The 16,280-nt window shown below is 35.3% G+C and overlaps 2 protein-coding genes across 2 annotated transcripts in view; one reads left to right on the forward strand and one right to left on the reverse strand.

The window, feature by feature from the left end:
• LOC141388841 (arylalkylamine N-acetyltransferase 1-like) overlaps positions 1–5,321 on the reverse strand; it is a 68,857-nt gene extending 63,536 nt beyond the window's left edge. Inside the window, exon 1 of the mRNA XM_073959266.1 lies at positions 4,030–5,321. Coding sequence (XP_073815367.1) covers positions 4,030–4,116 — 87 coding nt within the window. The 5' untranslated portion in view covers positions 4,117–5,321. The remainder of the gene's footprint in view (positions 1–4,029) is intronic.
• The window catches only part of LOC141388840 (uncharacterized), a 270,707-nt gene that overhangs the window by 46,003 nt on the left and 208,424 nt on the right, over positions 1–16,280 (forward strand). The window lies entirely within an intron of this gene.

A 16,280-nucleotide genomic window follows, 5' to 3' on the forward strand; every position in this document is an offset into this window, starting at 1 on the left:
TGAAATACTCAGAAAATGTCGCCAACTTCAGTGAGGGGTATTTTGCCATCATTGGAAATTTGATGTTGGCTGGCCGGGAATCGAATCCCCGATCTTCAGCGTGCAAGGTGGATGTGTATACAATTGTACCACGGTGGCACCAATAAATATTTTTACCATGGAATTTTGAGGAAGTTGAAATATAGATCCACTCTATGGCATAAATTTAGAAACGAAGATACTTTATGATTTTTTTTGTATTGATCATATTAAATGTATATATAGGAAAAATCAGAATATGTAAAATTTCCATGTTATGACATGGGTGCCAGCATGGAGCAATAGTATCAAATTATTCAACGGTGGCAAAATACCTTTCAGTAATGTTGGTGACATTTCCTGAGTATCTCAGTCATGAAAAACTTCTCTACAAGTGGTGTCTTAGGACACGCCATTCGGACTCGGCGATAAACAGTAGGTCCCACGTCATTAGACGGCGGAATCCTATGCAAATGCATATATGGTTAGGAATGTCGTAGAGGTAATGTGATTGGACAAAAACTCGTTTTATAACAACATAAAACGAATTTTTATTATTTATGGATTAATCGAGCTAACGAATTAGTCTGGACCTAATTTTTTGCATATTTAGACATATTTGCATAAAATGAACATATGCAAAACCATATGCAAAGATTTGTGGCCTAAATATCCCACCGAATTGACTGAAATTTTGTATTAAGTCTTCGTTGGGGGTATACAACTTTCCACCTGAAATTTATCGGTATAAGTCCATGTCTACATATAGCTCCCATACAACAGTACCTCCCGATATCCATTTTTTTTAAGGTTGTGGCCTCAATATCCCTCTGAAATGGCTGACAATTTGTATTAAGTCTTCCTTGAGGGTATAACACTTTCCACCTGAAATTTGTCGGTATAAGTCCGCGTCTACATATAGCTCCCATAGAATGGTACCTCTCGATTTTCGGAATTTTGAAGGTTGTGGCCTCAATACCCCACTCAAATAACTGAAATGTTATATTAAGTCTTCGTGGGGGGTATAAAACTTTCGACCTGAAATTTATCGGTATAAGTCCATGTCTACATATAGCTCCCATACAACAGTACCTCCCGATATCCATTTTTTTTAAGGTTGTGGCCTCAATATCCCACTGAAATGGCTGACATTTTGTATTAAGTCTTCGTTGAGGGCAAAAAACTTTCCAGAATGGTACCTCTCGATTTTCGGCATTTTGAAGGTTGTGGAAGATGTGATTTTCTTCACAAAACTCATTATATATTAGGCAGTAAGCGCGTTATCAAGCACGCATATTATTGCAATTTTCATCAGAGGAAAGGTCAGTAGTTATTTTTCCGCATATAAGCGACTTTGCCGGTTTATGCCCTCCAGGAAACTCCAGGAATTTAAATATGGACCAAAAATAAAATGTTTTTAATTTTCATAGAAAAGTCATGGACCATTTCACCTGCTAAATAATATCAGATCATCATCCAAAATGTTAGGCATCTTCTTCGACCTAAACCCTTACCTCATGCAAAATATCGTGACTATTGAGCTATAATTGCGACCTTTAGTGTGCTTATGATTACACTATAATAAAAAAACTGAATATATTATGCTGTAACTCTGTTATATGACCGCGTAAATCAACATAATTGGCATCAATGGAAAGGGCAAGAGTTGTCCTTCCAAATATTTTTACGTGGGCGGAATGTGTCTTCCAGGATTAAAGATATAAACGGTATATTAAACATTTTCACAATTTTCACACAAAAGTTGTGGTCCATTTAATGCTCTTTACATCATCCGATCACCATCTCAAATTGCAAAAGCATCTTCTTTGTCATATACTGTTACCTTGTTCGAATTTTCGAGGCGATCCACTGTGGGCGAAATTCAAATCTAGCGGGGAAAAAGTCCGAAAACTGAGTAAGATCTAAGTAAAAATCATTAATGCAGTATTTTACCAAACATACTGGTAGACCTAAAAATAACAATCAGTATTGCATTTAACGGTTATTGGCCGTTATAACGGTACATATACTGGGAGTTTTTTTGCAAGTGATAAAATCGACTTTTTTGATAACTTGTATGTTGACTAATAATATGGAGAAATGAAAATAAACATGTCGATAATGTAATTTTTTCAGATAGTTTGGAAGTAGTTTTTATTAAAAAAATTATTATACTAGTATTTGATGTTGTAAATATTCTGAAGAAAATGTTTGAACATTTGTATGAAATTTTTTCTACTTAGAGCATTTTGAGTAAAGTGCAACTAATGGGAAACACATGGAAACACTATCGGACAAAGTATCTACTCCCAAATGTTGGTCTGCCTTTTTTGCCTTTTTTCATGTTATCAACAATTTTATAAATCCATTTTTACATGAAAATGCGTAATTTAAAGTGGGGCTTTTGTGTGGCGGATATACCAAAAAGTGAACCCATGTGAATAACGTTTGGTGTGTAGATGTTTTGTCTATTAAAAACACGAAAACCAAATTTACAGCCATTTCCGTTGGAAAATGTTGCTTAAACCTTCTGAATTCTGGAAATCGGGAGATACGTATATATGGGTACTATATCAAATCGTAGATCTAGGTCGAACATTTTTGGTATGGAGATTTTGTGTGTACTTAGAACCCAAAATACCAAAGTACAGCCAATTTGGTTGGAAAATATGAAGAATACCTTCAAAATACCTAAAATTTCGGGGCTAGACCAAAACGTGGACCTATGACCCCCATTATGGGAACTAATGTCACATACCCCCTTAAGACCCTAAATACCAAAATACAGCAAAATTCACAGTGAAATGTGGTCCACATACCCAAAATACCATATGTGCCGAGGTACCGTTACGAGGACGATATGATTTAACGGTGAGCTATATTCGCCATACTCCGTGTAATCATACCTATACAAATAAGTAACATCTGTACCAAATAATAGCCGCTTACCTCAATTAGTTTAGGAGTTATTAATTTTTCCCCGCTAGATTTGGATTTCGCCCACAGTGCGATCGGGCTATTATTGCGACCAACAGAGCAGCTACAAAATCGGATAATAATTATGTTTTTGTTCCATTTCACCCGCTAAATATCTCACGATCATCACCAATAAGAATAGGTGTCTATTCTGGTCTGAACCCGACCTCCATGCAAAATTTCATGACGATCGGTCCATAATTGCGGCCTGGAGTTTGATTACAATTTATAATGGACAGACGGACGGACGGACAGACACATATCTCAAAATCGCTTTATCTCGCCGAGATATGAAGATTGGTATACCACGTCGGGGGTCTCCGGCGAATATTTCGCAGTGTTACATGATTTTTTTCCAAAACGAACTTATAATACCCTTTCCACATAGTGGTGTAGGGTATAATAACAATTCCATCTTTGGTTGCTGGTATTTTAACAAAATTCCATATTAGTTTTGTTGTTATCCTTAAAAGTGAAAAAATTTGAAGAAATTTTTAAGAGAGAGAGAGCGACCAAGAATTGCTTTCTCTTCTACCACTTTCTGCTAGACGAATTTCGGCAGGTAAAAAATTGTCAAATAGATTTTTCGACATTTCGACACCCGAAATATGCCGATGGATTCTACTAAGTTCGAAGACCCTCCCTTTAATAATGAAACAGAAATGCAAATTTAATATTGGCGCCTTATTGGTGATACATCTCACATAGGTGTACTCGCGTTTAATTTTCTTAATTCTGTAATTGCTAAGACCCCTAATAACTTTTAATGGTTCTGTAGCCGCATTAGGTTCCCCGATCAGATTGAAATCTTATCCTGATCATAACGATATAGAGTTTTCAGGGTTTCTGTAACTTTATTTGAAAAATTTGGAAAATGTGATAGAATTTGGTCTAGAAAAAATTTCGCCTAATTATATTCATTTCATTTGAATTTCTCAGCAGTTTTTCTACTGATTTATTTCGAAACTTTTCAGAGTTAATTCTTACATTTTCAATTAATTGGACACTTTTTTCTTTAATTTTAAAATGACTCACCGTATATCTAGGTTCCATAATAATCGCATCATTTTTAGCAAATGTGCGACTATTTTGCAACATTTGTGAAATATTTTCAATTTCCATGGTGGCGACGATTTTGTGATAGAATACAAGGACGAAGAAACCTGGTGTTGCTGATGATCCGTGGCAATGTAAAGATAAATCTTTTGAATGTTTAAATTAAATATCAACGGAATGCGTCGAATTATTGGCAATAAATGTATGTTTTATTGTTGGCGAAAACAGTTTTTTATGTTATTCTTTGAAGTTTTTTCTTAAATTATTTATGTTTCCTTTTTTTGTTTCTTGTGAAAATTTCTTCTTCTTTAAGTTAAACAGATCAACGTAAATAATAACAATTAATTGAGAAAAATCGGAACATATGGTTGTTTATCTAAAGCGTTTTTTCCGACGTGTGCTTTTCTGTTGTTATTGTTGTTTTTATTTTGCAAATTTTTTTATTGTTTTTGTACACAAAATGTTGAATTTGTTTAGCCAAGTAGACGGTGGCACTCACTCAGCACAACTAAAGGAAAAACAATTTTCACTCTTCTTCTCTTTCTTTTTGGCTTTCTCAACCGTTGAGAAAATAAAAAAAGACAGTTTGCAAACAAGAAAATATCGTCGTCAATCGATCACGACGATTTGTTTATTCACATGTGTGCGAAATTGAATGGGAGCGTTGAGTTCACTTTGCTGCTGCCTGAATGATGGATGATCGATCTCACTTGGCTGGCTGGCACTTTTGGGTTAATACAATTGGAAAATTTCTTTTTTAAATTTGTTATTGTTATTTTAATGTTCAATTTATAATTAATTGTTAATTAATTATTTTTTTATAGTAAACTTCAATTATTTATCCTTTTTAAAGACATAAACTGGTATTGAAAATGTTCTTGTTTGAATTTGTTATTTTTTTTTTCAATTTATTGGTTGTATTATTAATTGGAAATTATGATTTATATTGAATTTTAATTATCCTTTGTTAGGACATAAACTGGCATTCCATAAAATAAACCGTTTTATTTTCGTTTTGAATTTCCGTTACACAGTAATAACCAAAGACTTGGAGTCTATTGTTGTCGTGTTGCATTGGCTAACTGAACGATTGTCAAAGTGCGCCTGGCTGACACTAGGTTTTATATATTCAGCGAAATTGTGGCCGGTTTGTTTGTTGACTTTTATTTGTTTTTTCTTCTTATTGGATTTTCTTTAACGCGACTGCAACAAGTTTTTTTGTTATTATTTTTTATTAAATGTTTATTCGTTTGTTTGTTGTGTTGTTATTGTTACTAGAGTTGTACAATCTAGTTCATTTGAGAGACCTAGTTCAATTGCTCAGCTCTTTAAACTGAACTAGGTCAGTAATCTAGTTCATAGTTCACTATCCAGTTCAATCATTCGGATAATAATCGGTCGTTTGATGAAAACGCATACATACACCAAATGCAAACAAAAGACTAATAAAATTTAACTACTTCATAACAAAAAAATATTATATTTACATAGTTTTATTGCATTCTTAAAGAAAGATTAATTAATTTTAGAAAAAAAACATCCTTCATTTAGGTGGCTGGCAAAAAATCTTATGTTGTGTGTGTGTGTAGAAATTGTCATTGCGAAAAAGCTTTGTGCGTGTATGTTTCTTTTTATGTTTTACCTTTCTTCTATCCAAAACAAACTGATCACATTACGAAGGCATCCCTTAACATAGACGACGCCGTCGCTTTATGTATTTGTGAACGACATGTTGAACTAGATTGTGAATCGTTCGTTGATCGTACGGTCACCGACTGATTATAGTTCAGTGAACTATTGAACTATAATGAACTATATCGACTGATCTAGTTCATACGCTCTTTTCAATGAATCGTTCAATTGAACTAGTTCGTTCATGAACTATACAACTCTAATTGTTACTGTTCCGTACGTTGTGCTGTCGAAGCAGACGAGCGTATTCATTGTTTTGTTTGCTGCTGTTGTTTCTTCATTGGCTTCCGGCGGGTTTTTGCCGATTGAACGAAAACCTGCAGCAGATTTTGCAATTGAAAGATTTTCTCGTTCGTATAAACACACAAGTGCTTGACTTTCGTGGACGTCGCTGTTGATGTTGACGCCAACATCAACGGCTACAATATCGTTGTGGTGTTGTTACGACTTGGCCGTTTCTACACAGAAGAGAGACAAATTTTCAATAAACCCAACAAACATTCACACAATATTACATTGGTTCATATTGTCACATTGTCCGCCAATACAATATTAATGAACATAATTTGAAAGTGACTTTATTAACATCCGGTGCACAGAAAAAATTTTCTAAACAAATTATATAACTTCAATTTCCTCTTTAGAAAACTAAATAAAAAAGTATCAATCGGCACACAGATATACATACCTTCTGCCTGTGTGAATTGAAACTTTCATCTAATTTTTTAAGATAGAACTTTGTAATTTCCTATATTTGGTATCTATGGACGAATATGGAGTGGAATACTGAATGGATCGAGTACCGACTACACAACCAATATCCTTTCCTCAAATATTATGTGTACAGGGCGGTTTCAGAATGTTATCGCTAAATTTTTCATTCCGTTTGTAACAAATCGAAACAAATTCCAAGTGAAATCGGACAGTTAGGAGAAAAGTAATTTTTGTTTTCAATTGTTTTTGGTTCAATTTATGCTCCTAGCCAACAGAACATTTTAGTATATTTTAAAATTATTTTTTGACCAACGGTACAGAGATATCGCCTATTGAAATTATCGAATTTTTAAAGAACTATGTTCAAATAAATACTCATAACTTCTTTAATATTGCTCCAAATGGGACCATCTTTTTTTTGATTTGTTTGTTTTTTTATCAGCTATCGAAAGAAATATTTAAAATAAAAGTGCACAGTGGGCTTCAATGCAATTTTCGGGATTTAATATTTAAAATCAATTTTTAAACATGATTGCACCCTTCGATATTTTCAAAAAAATTTTATGTTAAACTACGTTCAATTACGAAAAATTTAAGCCCTATGTGGTAATGGGATTCGGACAATTACTATTTTTTCTGAATTTTTTAAAATTTGTCAATACAATTTTCTTAATACCTTTGATAGCTGATAAAAAAACAAACAAATCAAAAAAAGATGGTCCAATTTGGACCAATATTAAAGAAGTTATGAGTATTTCTTTGCATGTAGTTTTTACAGAATTTGACTTTTTCAAGGCGCGATATCTCTGGAACCGTTAGTCAAAAAAAAATTTGAAAATATACTTAAATGTTTTGTTAATCAGCAGCATCGCCACAGCAAAATATAAAGGAAATCAAAAACCTCATCTTGAAAAAGTGTCCGATTTCACTCAGAAATCCCCATATATTATTGATCAGGGTAAATTCTAAGTCGATATAACCATATCCGTCTGTCCGTCCTGAAATCGAAATTTTTAAGATAGAGCTTTGTTATTTGGTATACTCCACGTTTTCCCATATATGCCAACGTTTTGAAGGTTTTAGCTTCATTATCATACCGAAATGACTGAGATTTGGTACTTAGTCTTCGTTGGTGTTACAAAACTTTTCCCCAGAATTTTGTAGGTAGGCAGGCGGTGGCCAGCCTTCATATAGCCCCCATAGAACGGTACATCCCTTTTTTCGGTATTTTGAAAGTTGTGGCTTCAATATTCCTCCAAAATATCTGAAATTTCGTATTAAGTCTTCATTGGGGTTATTCAACTTTCCCCTCTATCTTGGTCGTCTTCATATAGCCCCCATAGAAAGGTACATCCTAATTTTCGCTATTTTGAAGTTTGTGGCCTCAATATTCCACCGAAATGGCTGAAATTTGGTATTAAGTCTTCGCTGGGGGTACACAACTCTCCATCTGAAATTTGTAGGTATAGGTTTACGCCTTCATATTGCCCTATAGGACTAAACCTCCCGATTTTCGGTGTTTTAAGGGTTGTGGCTTCAATATTCCAGCGAAATTTGGTGTTTAGTTTTCGTTGGTGTTATAAAACTTTCTCCTCAAAATTTGTCCGTACAGATCCACGCCTTCACAAAGCGCCCATAGAACGGTACATCCCAGATTCCGGTATTTTGAAAGCTAGCCACATTGTTTTACCGAAATTGCTGGAATTTGGTATTTAGTCTTCTTCATAAACGAAAGGAAACTAATTTTTCAGTTTTACTAAAATACAACTCATGGTAGAGGGTATAACAAGTTCGACCGGGCCGAACTTAACGCCGTTTTTACTTGTTTTAAACTCAAAATAATTGCGGAGGAGTTTACTGAAGTAATGTACAACATTGTCCAATTTTGATGTGGATCTTCCCACCAAACTAATCGTACCGACATCGTAACGAAATCGGAACAAAATTCGGACGATACGTCCGATATCTGATGCGAAATCTTAACGATATCTCAACGAAAGTTGTATGAAGTGGTTGACATAATTTCGGAACGAAATGTCGGAGCTACATCGGATCCATTTCGGTCCGATTTCGTAACGAAATCTGAAGAAAATCCTTGGGAAATTCGGAAAGGAAATTTCTTTCCAACATTCGTTCCGAAATCGGAACGAAATCGGTACAAAATCTGAACTATTTCCTCTCCGAAAAATTGCTCAAAAGTGTCAGACATCAGACATTTGGTTTGCTGGGTTATTATAGGAGTCATTCCTCTCGATAGATATAGCGCCCACCAGTCACTTCATTAGGTCAAGGTATAATTTAGGGCTTTTTAGACAATTATGTCAGAAAGCCCAATAAAAACATAATATCACTGTAAACAGGTCGACAAGCAATATCTCCGGTAAACATGTCCAATACATCCTCGAGTAGACCTTAAACTACACTTAAACAAAACTGTTGAACATTTGTGAGGAGGTAACCTAAAGAGCAAAATTTCGGTAAAATATTACCAAAGGTCCAAAGTGTGGACCAAATCGTTTGCTCTGTTTAGGATATATCGTGCGAATTATTTTATTACTAGGGCACCCGGTGAACTTCGTTTCAAAAAAAAAACATTGTTCCACAACATCCCATACGGGACAAGGGAGACTTCTCACAGTCTGTTAGAAGTCGTATTACTGAAGTCGATGGCTTTGTTGTCAAGTTCAATTGCAAATATTTCTTTGTTTTGAACTATTTAGGACGATCTTTGACACAGATGCCCTTTAGACAATTGTACTTTGTCGAAGAAAGAGGCTACTGAGAGGCAAAGTGTTTCTATTTTCCTCAAATCTCTGTCCCATAAACTGACAATTGGGCAACTGTAAATCGGGACTAAGATATATTTATTAAGCAAATAACATATTTTGCGACGCACAGTTGAAACAAAGTAGTATCGTAACGCCTCCATTCGTTTCATAATCGATGTTATTCTTCTTTTCAGTACCTCCTACTACTTGCTTTTAATACCCTCAGCCTTTAGGCTAAATGTGACTCATCGAAATAATAGTTTTAGACCCCAAGGTTGTTGGACGAAGTTCTTTCAGACAATTTGGAGTCCCTCTGTCTAGCCCTGTCCGCCCGTCTGGCCGTTTGTCTGGCTGGTGTGCACGATATCTCTTGAACGGATCAACCGAACCGAATTTTCCTAAAACCTTGCCCAAACTTAGTTTAAGTTCGAAGTTGACCCATATTGGTCCATTCCTTCGGGTACCTCCCCCACAAAAGGACGCAATCGATTTGGTCCAAACTTTGCAAATCGTATTACTCCTTCCGGATATAGATCGGGTTTGAATATGGACCATATCAACCCACTCCTTCGTGTACCTACCACACACCATAAATGAAGTTTAGTAGCTTATCTCAGAGAATTTGGATTTTTTTTCAGCAGTCCATACTCCCTGAGATACTGGCCTAAAAACTCCAAGAAACCCTGACGGCATCATCTAAAATGCCAAATCCAAATGAAGATAACTCTCGCAGGGAGTTTCTGATTGGTCCAAACTTTGCACAGGGTACAGCTGACTGATACTTTCTTACTTGTTTCTTTCCAATTTTGAATATCATACTTTTTCGATATACATACATACTCGTACATATGTATGTATTTGACCAATTGCAATTGCGTTCCAGCTCTGCGGGAACTAAACTGATTTTCAGTGGGGATATCATTTGCTAGTAACATGACAGGACCTAGACAGGATCAATATACATATATCTGGTACTTCTCAAATTTTATACGACACAAATCAGAAGTTGATCTTTCAAAGATGTTTTACTTACGGTTTAAAAGTATACATATGTATATATGCCACAACCTCATTTCCAATGAAATTACCTCTGAGATCTAGATTTTTCAAATAACCCACCAATTTTGTGGATTTTGTACATTTTTCCTCAAAACTGTGGGAACCATTTCCAGCGTTTTCATCTTCATCTTTTTAATCGAAAACCACTACTAATCTTTACAAACTCTAAACTAAAGTCTCTCTCTCTTTAACAAAGTTTTCGCTGTTAATTTTCTAACAAGTAAAAAAGCATTAAGTTCGGCCGGGCCGAACTTTTCATACCCTCCACCATAAAATATTCATTCCTGTACCCAACTTTAAGTGAGTACGTTAAAATGTCAGATAATCTACATAAAATGCTTCATTCGGGAGGCCCTTTTTATGGTGCCTATATCTAACTGTTGACAATTTTTGGTGGGCTAGAAATTGGGAGGTACTGTTATATAGGGGTTATAATAAAACATGGGCCTATGTTGACAGTTTTTGATGGGAGCCTTTAATGTCAAATAACTCCTAATTCGGTTAAAAAATTTAGCTAGAATCCTCAAAATATCGAAAATCGGTACATAACGTGGGAACTTCAAATGTCATTAACAGCTAGTTCGGAGGTATGAATATGAACTTAAATGAACAATTTTCGTTGTAGAATTTTTGTTGACTTTTAAATTTCAAATTACAGAAAGCTAAGGTACGGAAAATCGGGAGGTTTGTTTTGGGGCTATACAAAAACATGGACTTACGTTCGGTTAAACATTTTAAGTAAAATCCTCAAAGTACCGAAAATAGGGAAGTATCGTTATATTGGGGCTATGTTGAAAATTGTTGATGCAGATGTGTGGTGACCACTACAACCTTCAAATGTCAAATTACAGTTAGTTCTGTTAAAAATTGTAGCTAAAATTGCCAAATTACTGAAAATTGGGAGGTACCGTTACATGGGAGCTATATCCGAACATGGACCTATGTTGACAATTCTTGATGGAGAGGTGTTGTGACCACTAAGAACTTCAAATGTCAAATTACTGCTTGTTCGGTTTAATATTGTAGCTAAAATCATCAAATTACTGAAAATCGGGAGGTACCGTTATATGGGGGCTTTCTTGACAATTTTTGGTGGAGAGGTGTGGTGACCACTAAGAATTTCAAATGTCAAATGTTCAAATTACAGATAATTCGGTTAAAACTTGTTGGTAAAATTCTCAAAATACCTGAAATCGGGCGGTAACGTTATATGGGGGCTATTCCAAAACATGGACCTCTGTCCACTAGTTATATAAGTTTATTGACATTTAAGAACCCTAAATGTCAATTGATAGCTAAATCGGTCTGAAAATGTAGATAAAAACGTCAAAATGCCGTAAATCGGGGGTACCGTTATATGGGGGCTATACCAAAACTTGGACCTAGGTCCACAACTTCTGTTATATAAGTTTAGTTACACTTAAGAACCCTAAATGTCAAATTATAGCTATATCGGTCTGAAAATGTAGCTAAAAACGTCAAAATACCGCAAATCGGGGGGTACCGTTATATGGGGGCTATACCAAAACGTGGACCTATGTCCACAACTTTTGTTATATAAGTTTATTGACATTTAAGAACTTCAAATGTCAAATTATAGCTAAATCGGTCTGAAAATGTAGCTAAACCCGTCAAAATACCGTAAATCGGGGGGTACCGTTATATGGGGGCTATACCAATACGTGGACCTATGTCCACAACTTTTGTTATATAAGTTTATTGACTTTTAAGAACCCAAAATGTCAAATTATAGCTAAATCGGTCTGAAAATGTAGATAAACCCGTCAAAATACCGTAAATCGGGGGGTACCGTTATATGGGGGCTATACCAAAACGTGGACCTATGTCCACAACTTCTAATTTATAAGTTTATTAACACTTAAGAACCCTAAATGTCAAATTATAACTACATCGGTCTGATAATGTAGCTAAAAACGTCAAAATACCGCAAAACGGGGGGTACCGTTATATGGGGGCTATACCAAAACGTGGACCTATGTCCACAACTTTTGTTATATAAGTTTATTGATACTTAAGAACCCTAAATTTCAAATTATAGCTAAATCGGTCTAAAAATGTAGCTAAAAACGTCAAAATACCGCAAATCGGGGGGTACCGTTATATGGGGGCTTTCTTGACAATTTTTGGTGGAGAGGTGTGGTGACCACTAAGAATTTCAAATGTCAAATGTTCAAATTACAGATAATTCGGTTAAAACTTGTTGGTAAAATTCTCAAAATACCTGAAATCGGGCGGTAACGTTATATGGGGGCTATTCCAAAACATGGACCTATGTCCACTAGTTATATAAGTTTATTGACAATTAAGAACCCTAAATGTCAATTGATAACTAAATCGGTCTGAAAATGTAGATAAAAACGTCAAAATGCCGTAAATCGGGGGTACCGTTATATGGGGGCTATACCAAAACTTGGACCTAGGTCCACAACTTCTGTTATATAAGTTTAGTTACACTTAAGAACCCTAAATGTCAATTTATAGCTATATCGGTCTGAAAATGTAGCTAAAAACGTCAAAATACCGTAAATCGGGGGTACCGTTATATGGGGGCTATACCAAAACGTGGACCTATGTCCACAAGTTTTGTCACATAAGTTTATTGACATTTAAGAACTTCAAATGTCAAATTATAGCTAAATCGGTCTGAAAATGTAGCTAAACCCGTCAAAATACCGTAAATCGGGGGGTACCGTTATATGGGGGCTATACCAATACGTGGACCTATGTCCACAACTTTTGTTATATAAGTTTATTGACTTTTAAGAACCCAAAATGTCAAATTATAGCTAAATCGGTCTGAAAATGTAGATAAACCCGTCAAAATACCGTAAATCGGGGGGTACCGTTATATGGGGGCTATACCAATACGTGGACCTATGTCCACAACTTTTGTTATATAAGTTTATTGACTTTTAAGAACCCCAAATGTCAAATTATAGCTACATCGGTCTGAAAATGTGGCTAAAAACGTCAAAATACAGCAAATCGGGGGGTACCGTTATATGGGGGCTATACCAAAACGTGGACCTATGTCCACAACTTCTAATTTATAAGTTTATTAACACTTAAGAACCCTAAATGTCAAATTATAGCTACATCGGTCTGATAATGTAGCTAAAAACGTCAAAATACCGCAAATCGGGGGTACCGTTATATGGGGGCTATACCAAAACGTGGACCTATGTCCACAACTTTTCTTATATAAGTTTATTGATACTTAAGAACCCTAAATTTCAAATTATAGCTAAATCGGTCTAAAAATGTAGCTAAAAACGTCAAAATACCGCAAATCGGGGGGTACCGTTATATGGGGGCTATACCAAAACGTGGATCGATATCATCATCGAACTTGACCTGCCTGCAAACAAAAGACGCATTTTCCCAAAATTTCAGCGTCCTATCTCTATTTTTGTGGATGCTAGAGTGATTACCACAGACGGACGGACGGACGGACGGACGTGCTCAGATCGACTTAGAATTTTACCCTGATCAAGAATATATATACTTTATAGGGTCGCAAATGAGTATTTCAATGCGTTACAAACGGAAAAACAAACTTAATATACCCTCCATACTATGGTGGAGGGTATAACAAGACGCTTAAAAATAAATGAAAATCGATTTGATTGTTAATAAAAAATGTCTATACAACTTTTAGAAATTGACAAAACAGAGTAATACAATGGACCCTGACAGTTGGTGCCTATACAATTTTCACCAAAAACTTAAAAAAGTGTCACGGAATACTCCTAACACGAAGCTACATAGAAATGTGTCAAAAAATATTTTTGCAAAATTTTCGCGATTTTTTTAGGTTTTATCCTTTTCTGCCATGAGACCATTCCGAATTGGTGCGAATTGTCAAAATCAGTTCAGCGGTTCTTGAGTTATAAGCGTAGTAACCATGATGAAATAATAAGGTGGCGTAAAATGACCAGATGATTGGTTTCAATCTGTCAATTTTTTTGTTATTGTGAATAAATTGTATGAAAACGTAAACAAACGTTTTGACATATTGAAGAATTTTTGGATTTGTGCTACTTACGTGACCTGTTAAATAGATCTTGGTAGTAACTAACACCATTTCCTTTTATATATAGATAGATTTTAACGAATATTTTTGAACTTTTGTGGAAGAGGTGCCGGAAGAAGTACACCGATAAGCACAAACTTTGAACTTTATCTAAGTTTCGCAGAAATATTACGATATCCAACGTTTGGAACAACAAAGTATCTCGTTCGAGATTTGTCGTGCACACCAACCACTAAACATGGTGGCCGTAGGGGGTTTTTACAGCTTTCGGGTCATTTTCTCAAGAAGTATGGACTTACACCATCGTAATATGGGGCCCGAGTACACCTTGTTGCAAAAAATTCCAAATTATTCAAGAAGAGAACTGCACATTTACGAAATTTTGTCTGGAGGGAAGGACTGGACCGATATAGTCCATAATCCAAATTTCGGGGAGTGAATGTTTTTTAGCCCCAAAAAATACTAAATACCAATAGTCCATAGTCCAAATTTCGGGGAGTGAATGTTTTTTAGCCCCAAAAAATACTAAATACCAATTTTTAGCAATTTCGTTGCGATAATGACTTAAAAATGTTTAAAAATATCAAATTTCTGGAAGAATGTTTTGTAGCCCGAAAGAAGACCAAGTAGCAATTTTCAGCAATTTTGGTAAAACGATGAATTAAACATTTTCAAAATACCGGAAATCGGGAGGTATTTTTCTATGAGGGTTATCAAAACCTGGGGGTGGATTCTTGTTCTATGAACATTTGAAATGAAAAATATTTCCTTTATAAATTTTTTAATTTTTAATATAGATCTTATAGCGTTCTTCCTGGAAGGCACGTACCGCCAACGTAAGACAAATTTGGAAGACGATTTCTTCATCTTGCCACTGATGCCAATTATGTTAATGTACGTGGTCAGATAACAGAGTTATACACTAATTTATCCATAGAAACCCTATTCTAGGGCAGCTTTAGTCAGCGAACCACCATTTATAGTCTGCCACTTGATGGCAGCTGAATTTAATACTGAATAATCTTAAAACCGGTGGGCACTGGTGAGCTTCATGACTATAACCTTAGGTCAAATTAAAGTATATGATCGAATTGGCATTACAAAATACGCTAAGAAAATATGCAGCAAACTAGTATTCCATAACACGCTAAAACACAATTTTTCAATGAAAATTAAGCTATTACCTCCTCCATCAAAATCCACTACAATATTTTGGTATACGTATTAGTTTCGGGGTATTTTGAATATATTGGTTGTACTCACAACAAAAAACATTAGTAAAATGTTCCGACTTTTGAAGCTATTCTTAAGATCCACTGGGATCCACTGGGCCCAGTACTGAAAAAATGTTGTAGCTAAACTGATACAAAATACCAATTTTCAATCATGAAGCTCTATCTTAAATATTGAGAGTCGTATCATGATTTCAACAGAAAGACGGACATCGCTATATCGAGTTAGAATTTTATGCTGATCAAAACGGTGTCTGCTGGAACGAACGCTGAATGCCGAATTACATTCAAGTTTGGCCGAAAACTGCGATAAAATCTTCAAAATATATGAAATTGGGAGGTACCGTTGTATGGAGGCTATACCAAATCTTGGACCCATGTCAGCAATTTTTTTACCACTAGGAACTATAAATACCAATTAACATCCAAATTATGCCGAAAGCGTCGATAAAAATTTCGAAATAGGTTAAATCGGGTGGTACAGTTATATACCAAAAAATTTTGATGAAGAAGTTGTTTGACCACTTTGTACGCCAAATTATTTCCAAATTGGGCCGAAAACATCGATAAAAACTTCAAAATACCTGAAGTCGGTCGGCACCGCTATAAGAGGCTATAGGACAAATACATTTAATATTTGTTAAATGGCGGAGTTAAAGCCCATTTTAAATACCAAAAGTTCTACGGTTTGCAAGACATGGGCGAGACAAA

This window comes from Musca autumnalis, unplaced genomic scaffold (assembly GCF_047663935.1).
Source record: "Musca autumnalis isolate F117 unplaced genomic scaffold, ASM4766393v1 scaffold_1, whole genome shotgun sequence".
Classification (NCBI taxonomy): domain Eukaryota; kingdom Metazoa; phylum Arthropoda; class Insecta; order Diptera; family Muscidae; genus Musca; species Musca autumnalis.